At 38.7% G+C, this 18,622-nt stretch overlaps 1 protein-coding gene across 1 annotated transcript in view; it reads left to right on the top strand.

Moving 5' to 3' along the window:
• LOC126334937 (tRNA (uracil-5-)-methyltransferase homolog A-like) overlaps positions 1 to 18,622 on the top strand; it is an 81,129-nt gene that overhangs the window by 29,666 nt on the left and 32,841 nt on the right. The window contains exons 4-5 of the mRNA XM_049997681.1: positions 8,770 to 8,928; positions 12,190 to 12,382. Coding sequence (XP_049853638.1) covers positions 8,770 to 8,928; positions 12,190 to 12,382 — 352 coding nt within the window. The remainder of the gene's footprint in view (positions 1 to 8,769; positions 8,929 to 12,189; positions 12,383 to 18,622) is intronic.

Genomic DNA, 18,622 nt, shown 5'->3' with positions numbered 1-18,622 from the left:
TTACTGTAATTTTTTTAGGTTGTTGACAGCTAGTGAAAAGAGAATTTGTTAATACAAAAATAAACATGGAATTTCTTGACTTAATGTTATTGCAAACCAACATACAGATGATTTCTGTAAGCTATTGACCTTTCTGGTGACCAATTGCTTGTTTAGTAAGATACTCTTGTTTTAGGATTCTGTCGCAGTAGCTTGTAGTGATCAGAATTTTTACAACATATATATTATTAAAATTGCACTTGAATGTGGCATTTATGTATTTGTTATCATGGAAGTGGAAGTTTCAGGGAAAGTATACCATCATGGGTGATAGTGCACCTTCACTGGCCCAGTTAGTGAAAGTGGATTACTAATTCCAGCTATGTCAAACAATACACATTGACTAGGGATAGTGCACTATCACTAGTGAATGTATACTTTCACTGCCAAGAGGTAAGGAATGTGAACCATGGCTGTAATAACAAAACAGTTGTACTTTGAAAGTTGCGTTTATCTCTTGCAGTTTGAAAACATAGTCATATCATGGTGAAATTCCCTCAGACTCTAAGAAGAATATAATAATTCCAATCCCAAAGAAAACAGGTGTTGACAGATGTGAAAATTACTGAACTATCAGCTTAATAAGTCACAGCTGCAAAATACTAACGCGAATTCCTTACAGACGAATGGAAAAACTAGTAGAAGCCGACCTCGGGGAAGATCAGTTTGGATTCCGTAGAAATGTTGGAACATGTGAGGCAATACTGACCCTACGACTTATCTTAGAAGCTAGATTAAGGAAGGGCAAACCTACATTTCTAGCATTTGTAGACTTAGAGAAAGCTTTTGACAACGTTGACTGGAATACTCTCTTTCAAATTCTAAAGGTGGCAGGGGTAAAATACAGAGAGTGAAAGGCTATTTACAATTTGTACAGAAACCAGATGGTAGTTATAAGAGTCGAGGGACATGAAAGGGAAGCAGTGGTTGGGAAGGGAGTGAGACAGGGTTGTAGTCTCTCCCCGATGTTATTCAATCTGTATGTTGAGCAAGCAGTGAAGGAAACAAAAGAAAAATTCGGAGTAGGTATTAAAATCCATGGAGAAGAAATAAAAACTTTGAGGTTTGCCGATGACATTGTAATTCTGTCAGAGACAGCAAAGGACTTGGAAGAGCAGTTGAACGGAATGGACAGTGTCTTGAAAGGAGGGTATAAGGTGAACACCAACAAAAGCAAAACTAGGATAATGGAATGTAGTCAAATTAAGTCGAGTGATGCTGAGGGAATTAGATTAGGAAATGAGACACGTAAAGTAGTAAAGGAGTTTTGCTATTTGGGGAGCCAAACAACTGATGATGGTCAAAGTAGAGAGGATATAAAATGTAGACTGGCAATGGCAAGGAAAGCGTTTCTGAAGAAGAGAAATTTGTTAACATCGAGCATAGATTTAAGTGTCAGGAAGTCGTTTCTGAAAGTATTTGTATGTAGTGTAGCCATGTATGGAAGTGAAACATGGACGATAAATAGTTTGGACAAGAAGGGAATAGAAACTTTCGAAATGTGGTGCTACAGAAGAATGCTGAAGATTAGATGGGTGGATCACATAACTAATGAGGAAGTATTGAATAGGATTGGGAAGAAAAGTTTGTGGCACAACTTGACCAGAAGAAGGGATCGGTTGGTAGGACATGTTCTGAGGTATCAAGGGATCACCAATTTTGCATTGGAGGGCAGCGTGGAGGGTAAAAATCGTAGAGGGAGACCAAGAGATGAATACACTAAGCAGATTCAGAAGGATGTAGGTTGCAGTAGGTACTGGGAGATGAAGAAGCTTGCATAGGATAGAGTAGCATGGAGAGCTGCATCAAACCAGTCTCAGGACTGAAGACCACAACAACAACAACACGAATACAAAATTAGAACTGGGATTTCCCTGTTCCACTCTAAGATGTTCGTGGAACTTCACAGGTTCAATTGTAGCTGCACTGATGTGAACAGTAACTGCACTACTGTCAACCACAGCTGCACTACTGTAAACCATAACTGCACTGCTGTATAGCATAAAAATAATGAGCTGATGAAAGTTACATTCATGCTGATATGTGGTAGCATTCTTGCACGCACCGTTAATTATCTGGGTTTTACTGTACATTCCCCCTAGCAGAGTACAGTGATGGTTCATATACGCTCTCACTGATCATTTTAGTGATGGTGTACATCCACTAGGAAAGGTTTACCTTCCCTAAGGAATCACAATATCTTGAATTGCCCTTGCTTGTGGCATACGTCTGTTGGATAAAATCTAACCCCAGTATCTGAAATTGCACTTGAATGCAGCTTTTGCAAATTATATAAAAGAATTAGGAACACCAGCTGCAAGACTGTAAGGAAAATAATCATAAACATTTATTTTATGAAACAAAAATGTCTTTGGACCATGGTTATTCAGATACAATTGACAAGTTACTTTTATTCAGGAAGAAGGAAATGAAATTGTCATTATGAGTTACAAGGTTTTTAGGTTCATTACCTGGGTATTTAAATTGTGGTTACTGTGAGACAAAAGTAAATGGCATGCAGACTTGGCAATTGCTTGAAGTGCATTTTACTGGGCAGTGATCTGGCTGATATCAGCACGGAGGAAGGTGTGCTGCAGAAGGTTGGCAGCATCTTTGTGGTAACATGTAGTTGGTGCCCATCAGCACAAAGTCTTCCCTTTTCCGTCTGGGCTTCAAGTGTCTTCTTTCTTGGCCCAAATCACAAGTGTCTCCCCCCCCCCCCTCCCGAAACCTCCCCCCTACTGCCAGTCCCCCCGGCAGTCTCTTTGCATTCTCCCGAATTCTTTGTTCCTTCACATGGCCGCACTCTTAATTGGTTGGCTCATAGTCTTCCTTTGGTCAGTCAAATGATTGTCACCATCATTGTGAAATATTTTTGTACCACTCTCAATTCTCAAAAATCTCACTGTAAGAAAGAAAGAAAGAAAGAAAGAAAGAAAGAAAGACCGCAAATAGACTTAGCAAACTATAGGACGTCAGTCAAGAATGCATATCCTGTGTTGCGTTCATTTGTCACTTACTCATCCTCACCTAACATTCTCATACATGCCTTGGCAAAAGAGCACTTGCAGGCACTAAAAGGCACTAACAATAAGTGTTCTTTCCTTTAGCAAACTGCGTATCATCCATTTCATATTGGTCACTCAAGTCTGTTTGAGGCCTCCAGTTGTCTTCTGTGCTCCTTCAACTGATAATGGGTTCTTTCTCCTCTTCCCAGCCAGATTCTGGTGTACAGTAATGACTGCCCACTGGGGGGAGGAGGGGCAGGGGGGGAGAGACCTTCCATCAGTCAGCGATTGCCCGCATCCAATGGCGGCAGTGACCTTGAGTAGGAGTGGACAGACCCCTATTCTAAAGTCCATTACGAGCTGGTGTTTAGTCTGTTAGCAAGATGAGTTTATGCAGCTTAACATGTGTTTTGGCAAAAGAAGCAAAATTAAACCTCTCAACAAGAGAAGTGTAGATGTTACTCATTATTGACTCATCATCAATTATTATTCATGTTTACATTTCTCTTGTTGACAGGTTTCTTCAAAGGAAAAAAGGTAGACAATTCAGACTAAAATAAACTGACAATTCTGTTGTAATTTTGCCAGAAACCCGTAACCTATTATATTTTTAACATTGAATGAGTGAAACAGAAACTTAATAAAAGATTATCTTGCTGCCCTTCAATAATGTGAGAAATATGAAAATGATTCACAGCAAATAGTGTATAATCTCGTTGCTCCTATACCCATTCAGAATGAAGTGATGAACTACTTCACTTTAAGTATCCTTTGATATGTTAAACAGAGATCATATGTGGAATGAACTTTCTACTCTGCAGGGGAATGTGTGCTGATATGAAACTCCTTGGCAGATTAAAACAACAAGTTACAAAGGAAACTGGTGAAGTTTGGAAGGTATGAGGTGAGCTGTTGGTGGAAATAAAGATGTGGGGACAGGTCATGGTATGTGCTGTGGTAACTCTTTTTGTAGAACACTTGCATGCAAAAGGCTGAGATTTAATTTCCAGTCCAGAACACAGTTTTAATGTGCCAGAAAGTTTCATTCGTTATATATATTTATAATCTATTTTCACATTAACGAGTGATCTCTAACAGTCCATACATCTATATCTACATCTGCATTTATACTCCAAGCCACGCAACGGTGTGTGGCGTAGGGCACTTTACGTGCCACTTTCATAACCTCCCTTTCCTGTTTCAGTCACATATGGTTCATGGGAAGAACGACTGCCGGAAAGCCTCCGTGTGCACTCGAATCTCTCTAACTTTACATTTGTGATCTCCTCAGGAGGTATAAGTAGGGGGAAGCAATATATTTGATACCTCATCCAGAATCCAGAAAGGCGCCCTCTCGAAACCTGGACAGCAAGCTACACCACGATGCAGAGCGCCTCTCTTGCAGAATCTGCCACTTGAGTATGCTAAACAGCTCCGTAACGCTATCACATTTACCAAATAACCCTGTGACGAAACGTGCCGCTCTTCTTTGGATCTTCTCTCTCTCCTCAGTTAACCCGACCTGGTACGGATTACACACTGTTGAGCAATACTCAAGTATAGGTTGAACGAGTGTTTTGTAAGCCACCTCCTTTGTTGATGGACTATGTTTTCTAAGGACTCTGCCAATGAATCTCAACCTGGCACCCGCCTTACCAACAATTAATTTTATATGATCATTCCACATTCCATACGCATACTCCCAGATATTTTACAGAAGTAACTGCTACCAGTGTTTGTTCCACTATCATATAATCATACAATAAAGGATCCTTCTTTCTATGTATTAGCAATGCATTAGATTTGTCTATGTTAAGGGTCAGTTGCCACTCCTTGCACCAAGTGCCTATCCACTGCAGATCTTCCTGTATTTCGCTGCAATTTTCTAATGCTGCAACTTCTCTGTATACTATAGCATCATCCGCGAAAAGCCACATGGAACTTCCAACACTACCTACTAGGTCATTTATATATATATATATTGTGAAAAGCAATGGTCCCATAACACTCCCCTGTGGCACACCAGAGGTTACTTTAATGTCTGTGGACATCTCTCCATTGAGAAAAACATGGTGTGTTCTGTTTGCTAAAAACTCTACAATCCAGCCACACAGCTGGTCTGATATTCCATAGGCTCTTACTTTGTTTATCAGGCGACAGTGAGGAACTGTATTGAATGCCTGCCGGAAGTCAAGGAAAATGGCATCTACCTGGGAGCCTGTATCTAATATTTTCTGGGTCTCATGAACCAATAAAGTGAGTTGGGTCTCTCACAATCGCTGTCCAGAATCCATGTTGATTCCTACAGAGTAGATTCTGGGTTTCCAGAAAAACATGTTGTAAAATTCTACAACACATCGATGTCAGAGATATAGGTTTATAGTTTTGCAAATCTGCTCAATGACCCTTCTTGAAAACTGGAACTACCTGTGCTCTTTTCCAATCACTTGGAACCTTCCGTTCCTCTACAGCAGGGCCGGCCAGAAATTCTGCACACATGCGATGCTCCTGCACATGTGCAACTTCCGGGTCACAGTATGCACGCCACAGCCATCAGCGTTTATGTAGTGCATGTTTATATGCACAGATGTCGCTTTATCCCCTTGCTGGGATAGTCTGTACCAGCGCATTCTAGTGCTCTTTCCACAGCTTGCAAGCCAACCATGGGAAGGTATTTCACGTATTAAACATTTAAAATACTGTCACAGTCTACTCATTGAGACATCTACTTTTATGTTAACAGTTTAATCCAGTAAGACAAGTAATACAGTTAACAACTGTGAGCTTTTATTAAGGCAGCTTGACTGACGGCACGTAAATACGCGTAATGTTTTTGATCTAGTATTTAAGAGAAAGAGCACTTAGCGACTTCCAATGAACCTTATTCATGATTTCAAATAACATTAAACTAATGCAAGGTTTACTATAACTAATTCTCGATGCCCTCAGTTACACTCACATAATTTCTGTCTCACTGATCTTTGAACAGAATGATAACCGCAGACCTCTCGATGATCGCCTGTTATTTCAATACCATTATTGCTATATCTTTCATCAGTTCCGTCTGAAATCTGCATAATAACCGACAATTAGATGACTGTTATGTTTTATCGACTTCAGGTGAGTGTAGCCCTTCACACATAAAAAAAACCCTAAATGTAAGTATACATTGAAACAATCGGTTTAATGACCAACTTTCCTGATAATAATGTAACATGGAGCAGAATGAGGCAATAATGCACAGTTACTAAACAATAATTTTTAATTATGAAAGGAATAAATCCAAACACGTATATCACTGGTCATGAGAAATGATTAATCGAGTTGATGTGTCTCATCCATTTTCTTAAGGACATTTAATTTTACTTGCCATTCTTCACTGTTGAGTACAGTACACTCGTCTTTGTGATATCTATTGTAGTGTCTTTCAATTGAAAACTTACGCTGGCTGCCTATTATTCGGCGGCACAGCAAACATTGAGTTTTCACCAATGGCTACAAAAAAAATTGCAGTTCCCAGTCATTTTTAAATGACTGAGAACATAGATCCCCGTCCTTTGCTTTTTCACAGTACCTGTCATTTCTCAGAACTTCTCTGTTAAGGTTACGGTTACCAGGAGTAAATGAGACTGGGTATGTTGCACTCTTGCTTGTACCACATAAACAGGGAAGTGGAGCCGTTCATTTAGGACACATGTCTAATAACAGATGTTGCTGTCGCTCGCTGTCACACATGTGCGCACATATGCAGCGCTTCTGCATGTCTGCACACTGTGCAGCGTTTGGCCGGCCCTGCTCTAGAGGCTTGCGGTACACGGTTGTTAGAAGGGGGGCGAGTTCTTTCGCGTACTCTGTGTAGAATCGAATTGGTATGCCATCAGTTCCAGTGGACTATCCTCCTTTGCCTGATTTCAGTTGCTTTTGTATTCCTTGGACACTTATTTCGATGTCAGCCATTTTTTCGTTTGTGCGAGGATTTAGAAAAGGAACTGCAGTGCAGTCTTCCTCTGTGAAACAGCTTTGGAAAATGGTGTTTAGTATTTCAGCTTTACATGTGTCATCCTCTGTCTCAATGCCATCATCATCCCAGAGTGTCAGGATATGCTGTTTAGATCCACTTACTGATTTAACGTAAGACCAGAACTTCCTAGGATTTTCTGTCAAGCTGGTACATAGAATTTTACTTTTGAATTCACTGAATGTTTCACGCATAGCCGTCCTTATGCAAACTTTGACATTGTTTAGCTTCTGTTTATCTGACAGGTTTTGGCTGCGTTTAAATTTGCAGTGAAGCTCTCTTTGCTTTCACAGTAGTTTCCTAACTTTGTTGTTGGAGCACAGTGGGTTATTCCCGTCCCTCACAGTTTTACTGGGCAGTGTTCTTAAAATATTATTATGCACAGATAAACAGGCATCAAATTTTCTGTTTCTGGTAGAACAATGCCACATTTTTACTACAGAATGGAATTGAGACAGTAAAACTGTTTCGTTACTCTGAAGCTGTGAACACATTGACAATTTATGGACCCTTGTCAGCTACTCATCCAAGTGAAATATCAAAATAACTATGATCATTAATGAAATGATGAGCACTTCGCCGTGAAGCTGATGTGTAAAGCTAGAAGTAAAACAAATATCAATTTTTATTTTTATTCATTTATTTATTTTTACCAAATACACATGAGAGAGACTGCAGAGGTAATGCAGTACACTGTGATATTGTACTCATAATGACACTCCTGCACATTGACCAGCAGGTCATCTGCATTCTCTATGCGCACCCATAGGTGTGTATATGTGCACCGGACAGTGCAGTGATTCGATACGCAGACTTCTCTCACCAAGAGTACATGGCCAGTCTGGTCTTGTGCTATGCTCAGAACCGTGAGGTGTGACAGAAGTAAATGTCTTATTCCACTGAATAACAATACAGATGTATCTGTTCTTGTTATCATCTTCCTGGCTATGCCTTTTCTAGGGTATTATTTCATGCTGGCATAATACTAGTGGCAGAGCCTTCCTTCCTTGCATTCTAGAGTAATATAGCTATCCACATACGTACCTTCACTTTCCTTCCTTGCACTCTGGAGTAATATAGCTATCCACATACGTATCTTCACTTATTATTATCATTATTATTTAGATTAGTGACGTTGATGAGGATCAGAGACAGATTGGTTTTGAACACAGTGGAACTTCTTCTATGTACAGAGTAACAGAAAAGGGTCTTATTTTTATTTCTTTTAGACACAGTCACAGAATACAGTCATCATCAATACCTGTTTTGACCCTACATCAGCAACTTCGGTATCCATAAGTCACAGGTGTATGTAGATTCTGAAAATGATCAATGTATGGCCAAAACTGGTTATGGTTGTAATTATATCTTGTGACTGTGCCTAAATAAAATAGAACTAAGAGTACTTTTTGTTACTGCTGTACAAACATATTGTTTCATTGTGTTGAAAAATAAGCCATGCCAGTCTGAACCTGTTTCTCCCTTCAGACACAAGGCATGGACTGGCGGGAAATCGTTTAGCTTGTCTGTATCTGCTATTGGAAGAAGATAGTGGATCATGTCGTTTTTCCTAACTAATCTGTAAGAATGTTCATCGACCACATGAGTCATGAAACTCGTACACAAGCAGGAGCAGAAAAGATTTAGGAGAATAAATTCTGCTGAAGATATACTGTATGCTCATAAACATGTTTTTACTTGAAGGAGGCGAGAGCTGCACCTGATCCACTGGTACAGAAGAGATCATTGCAGCTGGAAACAGATGATGTTGCTGCTAAGAAAGTAAAGCTCACCTCTGAAACATTGACTGAAATGTTGAAAAAATCTACAACACCATGGTGGGACATACCGTATGAGGAACAGGTAATTGGATGGTCAGTTATTTTGATTGTATCAGTTACAGAAAACTTGCCCAGTAGTTACTTTTCACACCATAGTTTTGAAGCATCACTGCTAAGTGTGAAGCATTTTATATTTTTATTGCTTGTTGTACCAGAATGTCTCTCTTTCAGAACCTGCAGTCCCCTTTGACTCATCAGACACCATTTCATCTTCTCAGCCCCTCCCTTCCCTCTACCTCTACCCCATCCTCCCCCTCCACTCCTCCCTTACAATTACTTCGTGAGCACCGAGCGAGGTGGTGCAGTGGTTAGACACTGGACTCGCATTCGGAAGGACGATGGTTCAATCCCGCGTCCGGCCATCCTGATTTAGGTTTTCCTTGATTTCCCTAAATCGCTCCAGGCAAATGCCGGGATGGTTCCTTTCAAAGGGCACGGTCGACTTCCTTCCCTAATCCGATGAAACCAATGACCTCACTGTCTGGTATCCTTCCCCAAACCAACCAACTTTGTGAGCTTGTGATTGACTAACATGGAACCCCAACACTTTGCATAATATTTCCCTTTCTTCTGTACTGTAAGTTTAACTTATGACTGCCTGATACTCTGCCACGGGCCACAGCCAGTGACAGCTACAGTAAGAACATAAGAGGGGGCAGGGGGGTGCCATGTTGTGAGTTGGTCAGCATAGCCAATTCTGTATTAATGAAAATTTGTTGATGAGGATGGTACAAACAACTGGGAACTCAACTCTAGTGTGTGGGGTGTGCTGTGTACCAATGCAAAATCAGTTGCAGTGCTATGGCATGAGTGGATATGCATGTTCACAATACACCAGTTTTCTGTGCTTGTGTCTTAGTTAATTCATGAAGTTAACCACGAATCTGTGTGGATGTTACGTAATCAGTTGCACATCATATGCTTATGCTTCATTGTAAAATTTGTTTCATTTCTTGTTTATATGAACTTTTTTTGGTTTTGTCAAAATATTTGAAAATAAGTATGACAGAAGCCAAAAATATACTGCAGCACGTGTGCTGATCAAGCAGTACATTCATGGTAAAGATGGTGGTTCTCTGCTCCAAAACTATACTGAAAATGTCACAAAAATTGTAGTCAAATAAGTGACTTGTGAGTCAACAGTGTATGAGACTTGACTGCTGTCGTCATCTGACTTACCCAAGCAGTCATATATTTGCTTCAACAGTTGAGGAAGTGTGAGCAGGTGCATCTGGCACAAATTTTTTTGTCACGTTTCATACCAAAAACTTCCAAACAGATTTCATGGTGTTAGCCAGTTGAGCCATTTGATATGCCACCATAAGCAACTTCTCCACTTGTGATTAGGTGATCATTCATGATCATTTCTTTCACTTTTTCTGTGTTTTCATATATTGTTGATGTGCTGGGTTGTCCAGAATGTTATCATCATCATCATCATCATAGCCATTTTGGAAATGCTTGTGCCACTTGTAAGCCCTGGCTTTGCTTATAGCAGACTCACCAAAAGCAATATTCAACATTTCTAAAGTTTGTTACATTTTATTCCATTTTTATAGCAAAATTTTGTGGTCCATTTTTAAAACAAATCAGTGATCACCACTCATAAGCAAATACATATAACCTTCTTGACAACTGATGACATACATTTCAGACATGTTGACCAACACCACAATGAAACACCACATGAATTAGACCTATACTACCTGTGAAATTACAAAATTCCTGATATTTTTTGTAACACCTCATATTTAACATAGAATTTCCATCACTCTACCTGATTGCAGTAAGACCTCCAGTACAATAAAAATATTTCAGCATCCTGAGTGTATCATGATTAGCTTGTCCGTCATCCAGTACACAAGCACATTTTGATTGTTTTCATATTTCAAAGTAATACATAGGTCTTGTAATTCCTTTTTGAAACTCTCCTTAATTGAAGGAATATGGGACCAATGGAGCAACATCCTCAACATTGTTTCACTAAGACTGATTGTGATGGCTTGGATCAAGGAAGTGAAGTTCAGTTGGGGCAGATTTGTCTTAGGTGCTATGTCTTGACTAGCACTTCAAGAAAAACTGTTTTTCCTTATATTGTAGTAAGGGGAATTTTGTGCTGGTATGAATCATATTAACCATAGAAAACAAGAAGGTTCTTACCTTTATGTGTGACAGTATTACAAAAAACATAGAAACATATTGATTGCTGTAATACTTGGTTCCAGTTTCTTTGTTTCAAGATATCATGCATTCGGAATCACATTTACTTGTGATGGAGGTTACCTTGTCACCCCACTTGTTGTTGTTTCAGTGATTAGGAGGTCCATTGATATCAGAACAGTTAGTAAAATATTTGTGAATTTTTATTAGATTAATGTCTTGTGTCATTGCCAAGGGGGAGATTCTGTTAAAAGTGAGCATGGTGGCAGTGGCTTTTCACTACCTGACATTGAGTGTGAAAAGTCATAGAGCAGTAACTCATACTTATACATGTGCCAAGTGAGACAACTTTTAAGGCATTTAATCTGCTGGTATGGAGATATTATGATCATCTTGTCTGTTGGTATCAGAGGTACGAAATCTGTTTAAAAAATATAGTGATCAATCTTGGTGGTAACTCATAAAAGTGGACTGCAAAGTGTATATGTGAGAGAGAATGACTGTAGCAGCCACGTTCTAGAGAGTCAGGGCATGTATGTGATCACTGCATTAGCATCTAATCTCAGATAAAGCTGGAAAATTCATTTGCAGAGAATATTAAGATGATTTTAGAAGTAATGAGTTGAGACTACGATGAATAATGACATGAGACAGATGTCCAAGATGTCTGAGAATGAATTGAAAGTTGTCCACACTCTAGAGAACAACAATAAAGTAGACCTGTGGAAAATATTGAATGCACATTACATAAAATCAGCAAGGATTGCTGACTGACAGACCAAGAACTAGAATCAGAACTTAGAATACCATAATCTGAAGTGTAGAAAACTGTGATGGCACTTCTAAATGTGAAAGGTATTGTAATAAAATAAGTTCAGTGTTTACTGCCACCAGTAAAGAAGGGTCTCTGTTCGAATGTAGCTTGCATTGTATTTTATTTTAATGCTTTAGGTTTAAGATTAATGTTTGAATAATTCAATAGTGAAAACCAGATTTGAAACATATTACAGTAGAAATAAACGTGTAGTGTGAGTGTGACAGCTAAACATTTGTGCAAATAAACTAGCTGGAACTTAATTGTTCTCTGATAAATGTGTGGAGTGCATAGACGTTGTGTCGATAGGTGAACCGGAAGCTGGAAAGCATGCGCCAGTTGCTCACGCGTCTGGGCCGTGATATGGTACGCTGTAACCCAGCACTGGGTTCATGGCTGAAGAAGCAGCAAAGTATGTACAATGGATTACCATGTGAGCTGCTTGGTTGTCGTTCTTCTCCTCAACAGGACAGCTACCGCAATAAATGTGAATTCACCATTGGTATGTTCCTTTTATATTTATTTTTCCTATTGACATTGCTGAAACTATGATGATGATTATGTTGTTAATTTGCCAACTAATATAATTGTTTATTAAGGGGTAACGATGGTTCTGCCAGGGCTGCAAGCTGTTGTTGGGAATTATAATTTGTTTATACTGTAGAACCTTACTGTTACATTCCCGGAATTAATGTTTTCACACTGTTTATGACATTTTCTGCCAGTCGTGTCAAATTTTCTATGTTCGAAATGTTGATTCCCAGCCCCACTTTTGCATCTTCATAATTATAAATATCGGACCATTTACACTTTTTGAAATGACATTAATGGAGGGAAACTGTTGTAAGTACAGGATAGCATTTTTACCTTTTTGAAACACCAGGAAGTTTTAAATTTTCTTATTGTAAGTGGAGGTAACTTTTCCCCTCCATCTCTATTCGCCATTAACGTCGTCATACTTTCTTTACTTTTTTGTTAACATCTTTGGCATTGTTATTCCTTAACAGAATATGTCTTTGCAGAAAGTAAATTATATAAGATGTCAGTTTCATCGGGACTGAAAATATTTCTGTACTCATAACACTGTGTTAGTAGTGATCTTGTAATGTTCTTGCAATAGGTTAATCTTTCTATATCCACAGCCTAACTTTCTCCACTTATACTATCAAACAACAGGTTCTAAAGTTCTTTAAAATGATCCAACCAGCTTTTCAGTGCACAGAAATTTTCAGTGCCAGTTGTCAATACAGTTCCACAAGCCGCAGAATGTTTCTGCAAATAGGACTGCTGTCCTTCCTCATTCTTTGAAAAACACTTTCCTTGAAATCTCTTCAAAGGAATTTTTTTCACATCATTGAATGTAGACATATGAATGCCCTCCCCCTTTGAATCCAAAATAATTGTTAGCTTCAGTGTTTAAGAATTCTTTCTTATTTTTTAGTATGCTGCACAAAGTAAATGGTGCTACATCTGCATTTTCGTCTCCATTCATACTCCACAAGACACTGTACAGTGCATGACAGGAGGTATCTTGTACCATTGTTAGTCATCCTCTGTCCTGTTCCATTTGCAAAGGGAGCTAGGGTAAAATTACTGCCAGTATGCCTCTGAACAAGCACTAATTTGTCTTGTCTTTGTAGCCATTACACAACATGCATGTTAGTGACAGTAGAATCACTTTGCAGTCAACAAAAAACTCCAGTTCCATAAGTTATCTCAATAGAGTTTTGTGAAAAGAACGTCTTTCATCAACATATACATCTACATCTACATGGATACTCTGCAAATCACATTCAGTTGCCTGGCAGAGGGTTCATCAAACTACCTTCACAATTCTCTATTATTCCAATCTCGTATAGCGCGCAGAAAGAATGAATACCTGTATCTTTTCGTACGAGCTCTGATTTCCCTTATTTTATCATGGTGATCGTTCCTCCTTATGTAGGTCAGTGTCAACAAAATATTTTCACATTCGGAGGAGAAAGTTGGTGATTGGAATTTCGTGAGAAGATTCCATTGCAACAAAAAACGCTTTTCTTTTAATGATTTCCAGCCCAAATCCTGTATAGACACTCTCTCCAATATTTCATGATAATACAAAATGTGCTGCCTTTCTTTGAACTTTTTCGATGTACTCTATCAGCCCTATCTGGTAAGGATCCCACACTGCGCAGCTGTATTCTAAAAGAGGACAGGCAAGTGTAGTGTAGGCAGTCTCCTTAGTAGGTGTGTTACATTTCCTAAGTGCTCTGCCAATAAAACGTAGTCTTGGGTTAGTCTTCCCCACAACATTTTCTATGCATTCCTTCCACTTTAAGTTGTTCGTAACTCTAATACCTAGGTATTTAGTTGAATTTATGGCTTTTAGATTAGACTTATTTATCATGTAACCAAAGTTTAATGAATTCCTTTTAGCACTCATGTGGATGACCTCACACTTTTCATTATTTAGGCTCAACTGCCACTTTTTGCACCATTCAGATATCTTTTCTAAATCATTTTGCAGTTTGTTTTGATCTTCTGATGACTTTATTATTCGATAACTACCAGCTTCATCTGGAAACAACCGAAGACAGTTTCTCTGATTGTCTCCAAAATCATTTACATAGATAAGGAACAGCAAAGGCCCTATAAAACTACCTTGGGTAATGCCAGAAATCACTTCTGTTGTACTCGATGACTTTCTGTCAATTACTATGAACTGTGAACTCTCTGACAGGAAATCACAAATCCAGTCACATAACTGAGTCGATATTCCATAAGCACACAATTTCACTACAAGCCGCTTGTGTGGTACAGTGTCAAAAGCCTTCCGGAAATTCAGAAATATGGAATCGATCTGAAATCCCTGATCAATAGCACTCAACACGTCATGTGGATTAAGAGCTAGTTGTATATCACAGGAACAATGTTTTCTAAACCCATGTTGACTGTGTGTCAATAGACCATTTTCTTCAATGTAATTCATAATGTTTGAACACAATATATGATCTAAAATCCTGGTGCATATCGATGTTAATGATATGAGCCTGTAATTTAGTGGATTACTCCTACTACCTTTCTTGAATATTGGTGTGACCTGTGCAACTTTCCAGTCCTTGGGTACGGATCTTTCGTCAGTTTCGTCAAGTGAATGGTTGTATATGATTGTTAAGTAGGGAGCTAATGCATCAGTATACTACAAAAGGAACCTAATTGGTATACCGTCTGAACCAGAAGACTTGCTTTTATTAAGTGATTTAAGTTGCTTCGCTACTCCGAGGATATTTACTTCTACATTACTCATGTTGGCAGCTGTTCTCAATTCGAATTCTGGAATATTTAGTTTGTCTTCTTTTGTGATTTTCTGCCAGGTTTCGGGACAAAGTTTAGTTGTGGAAACTGTTATAGGCACCTTGCATTGAAATCCACGCTACATTTCGAGCTTCTGTAAAAGATCACCAATCTTGGGGTTTTTGCAGCTATTTAAATTTGGCATGTTTGTTTCATTGTTTCTGCAACAGTGTTCTAACCCATTTTCCTCCAGGTATTCCCATTTAAAAATAACTTTAATAAACACACATTGTGCACATATGGTTACAACTGAGTTAGGCTTTCTCCAGTCTTTCATTAATGTGCTTAATGACTGAGATATGCTCTGTCTGGGGAATGGCTTGTTGCGTAATTTACAAGTGCAATCCTTCCTGAGGTCATGATAAGATCCCTTCTGGCATATCGTCCAGGGGAAGCCATGAGTGGAAAAATGTGTACATGTGGTGGAGTTGAAAGTTCAGTCCTTTTCAGATATCTCAATTCATTGCTTCTGTTTCCAAGATTTGCTTTGGTACCTTCCTGGCTTTGTTTTGTCTCTCCTCGATGACAGTTTTGTACGTATCCTTCTGTTTCTGGAAGATTGAAGCATTGTTCAGTATATCCTACCTTCCCAACTTTACAGACCTTCTCCTTCATACCTTGTGGGTCTGGCATTCATGGATGAAAGGATATTATGGAGACATGGCTTAGCAACCACCTCGAGGATTGTTTCCAGAATGAATTCTGACTCTTCAGCAGAGTGGGCACTGATTTGATACTTTTTGCTTTTTGGCAGATTAAAATTGTGTGCCAGACTGGGATGTGAAACGGGGAAGTGGTACTGGCGGAAGTAAAGCTGTGAGAACAGAGTGAATCTTTTTTAGTATATGTTTGTGTGCCTTGCAGTAGTGTAGAAAGAATTATTATTAATGACATCATAACATTTCTGTGTCACAATGTAGTTACAACAATAATGACAATAATAATAATAAAAATGATAAGGTGCCTAGTTTACACGACAACACTAGGTTGCAAGCAACTGCACTACAGGCCACTGCGCATGCACACTCTGCGTTTGCGCAACTCATTGGTGAAACTAAACACTTTTGGTGTGTTCCAATTTTGGCGACACTAGTTGCATGAGTTTTTGAGGTTATGTATGTTTGTAGAGTGTAGACAAACTGAAATATGAAGTGGGGAATGGAGAATAATGTTAGCTTTTTGGATATCTATGCTTTGCATAGGTGTTTGTGGGGTTTCAGTGATGCTGATTACAAAAATAAGCAACATATTGCTGCCGCTGAGACCATCATATGCGATCATAACATAGGTGGTTTGACAATATCTGAGCTGCAGGGCAAAATTTATTGAGTTAGGAACACATATACAACTGAATTAAGAAAAATACAAGCAAGTGTAATTCTAGCTGTGGCAATGCTCTCGTCTACAAGACTGAAATCCCATCGTTTGATTTGGCCAACTCTTTGTTAAGCAGTATTGTTGACAGGAGGGAAGGCTGTGCAAATTCAAGAAGCTGCATTCTTTATTCAATATTCATCTCTTTAAAATGTTGCTGCAGTGCTCCCCATTCACGTATTTTAGTATTTTGAAATGTTGCCACTGTTGAGATCCATCTTCAAGAGAGAAGTTTGCAAATCATTCTCTTCTTAATGTGGCCTGCTTTGAATAATTATTGTTGTAAATGTTAATAGTTATTACTGTTAATGTCAGTAATTGTTGGTGTTAATGAAAAAGTGTCATCAACAACTAAAACGGCATCTTATAGCATGCTGAGTGTTCTCGATTGTAATGCACGCAATATGATATGTAATTTCAGCTCTGGCGACAGTGTTTTATGCTTTACATACCTTTATTCCTTATCGCATAATTAACTCTATTTAGAAGAAACGTGTACAGTTCTGGTGACATTTTAAGATAATTAAAAGAACTTCTTAAATATTCCATCACAAATTATTTCAGCAAGGATACTGAGCAACCGAGCTGATGTCTTTTCTTCATCCAGTCACGAATCAAAACACGTTTCTTATTTGTTTTTCTGATGCAGCGATTCCACGCAACAAGCTTTAACTTCATCACAACTCATGCAATGTTCAGATGCCAAAATTTTCATTTCAGATACGACTTGGGGACCCACAAAACAATGAAACTGAAGTGTATACTAATGTTGCCATATCTACAGTCTGTATGAAACCACTTGCATGCAACTCATTCCACAGAACGAGTGGTGCAACCCAATGTCGTTGTGTAAACTAGGCTTAATAATAATAATAATAATAATAATAATAATCCCCGTGGAGGCCCGTGAAAAGAATAGGCCTCCGGTATGTTCTGCCAGTCGTAAAAGGCGACGAAAAGAACAAACCACTAATAGGGCTAACCTCCCTTTTAGTGTGATTAGTTGGTTCAGGACACAACTAAAGAAGCCTCGGACAAGTGCCGTCATGGTCGGGGACGACGCTTGAACCCTATGCCCGCCCATAATGGTAACGACACTGCTAGCCAACTGGAAAATGATTTAAATCCAAATACAGGTGTTTTGCAGGATATGCTCCCTGCAACCACCCTAGAAGGAAAACAAAGACAGAGGATGAGATGGTCAGATGAAGTTAATCGACACCTCATTTTCTGTTATTACCAAGCAACAAACCTAGGAGCCAACACAACTGGATACAGATCACAAGTATACACAACATTTATTACCAGATACCCAGAGTTAAAATTTTTAACAGAACAATGACTAGCTGATCAGATCCGTGTAATAATAAAAAATAACAGGATACCCCAGTCAGAATTAGAAAATATCAAACAACAAGTGCAACAAATACTGGAACAAAATAATGTGCAATCAGAAGAAGAAGAAAATACAGTAATGGACTCAAACATCCAAGAGCAAACACACAAAGAACAACACACATCAATTAAACAATCAGAGGAAAACGAAATCTTAAGACTGCCACCAGAACAAGTACAAATAGAACACGAAGTGACACACATGTTAGATATAGAAGAAAAATTTCAGCTGACATATATAGAATACAAAGACCATTCTTTCATAGACCGCCAAATAACCCACAAGTCGAAACAACAATAAAAACTATCAACACAATCATACACAACAAAATAAATGAAAACACAACTATGGAAGAGTTACAACTACTGGTTTGTATAGGAGTGCTCACTACACTAAATATGCACACTAGGCAGAGATCAGAACCAATCAACACACAGAAGAAACCCACAAAACCAGCATGGCAACACAGGCTACACATCAGAATAGAAAAACTGAGAAAAGACATTGGACTGCTAACACAATTTATAAGACATCAAATGTCAGAAAAAAAACCAAAAAAGGTTAGGTAAAATCTCACAACAACAAGCGATAGAGCAATTAGATGAAAAGAAGCAGAAATTACAAGCAATGGCCAAACGA

This window comes from Schistocerca gregaria, chromosome 1 (assembly GCF_023897955.1).
Source record: "Schistocerca gregaria isolate iqSchGreg1 chromosome 1, iqSchGreg1.2, whole genome shotgun sequence".
Lineage (NCBI taxonomy): Eukaryota > Metazoa > Arthropoda > Insecta > Orthoptera > Acrididae > Schistocerca > Schistocerca gregaria.
The sequence above is the reverse complement of the archived record's forward strand: the minus strand, read 5'-3'. Positions and strand labels throughout refer to the sequence as shown.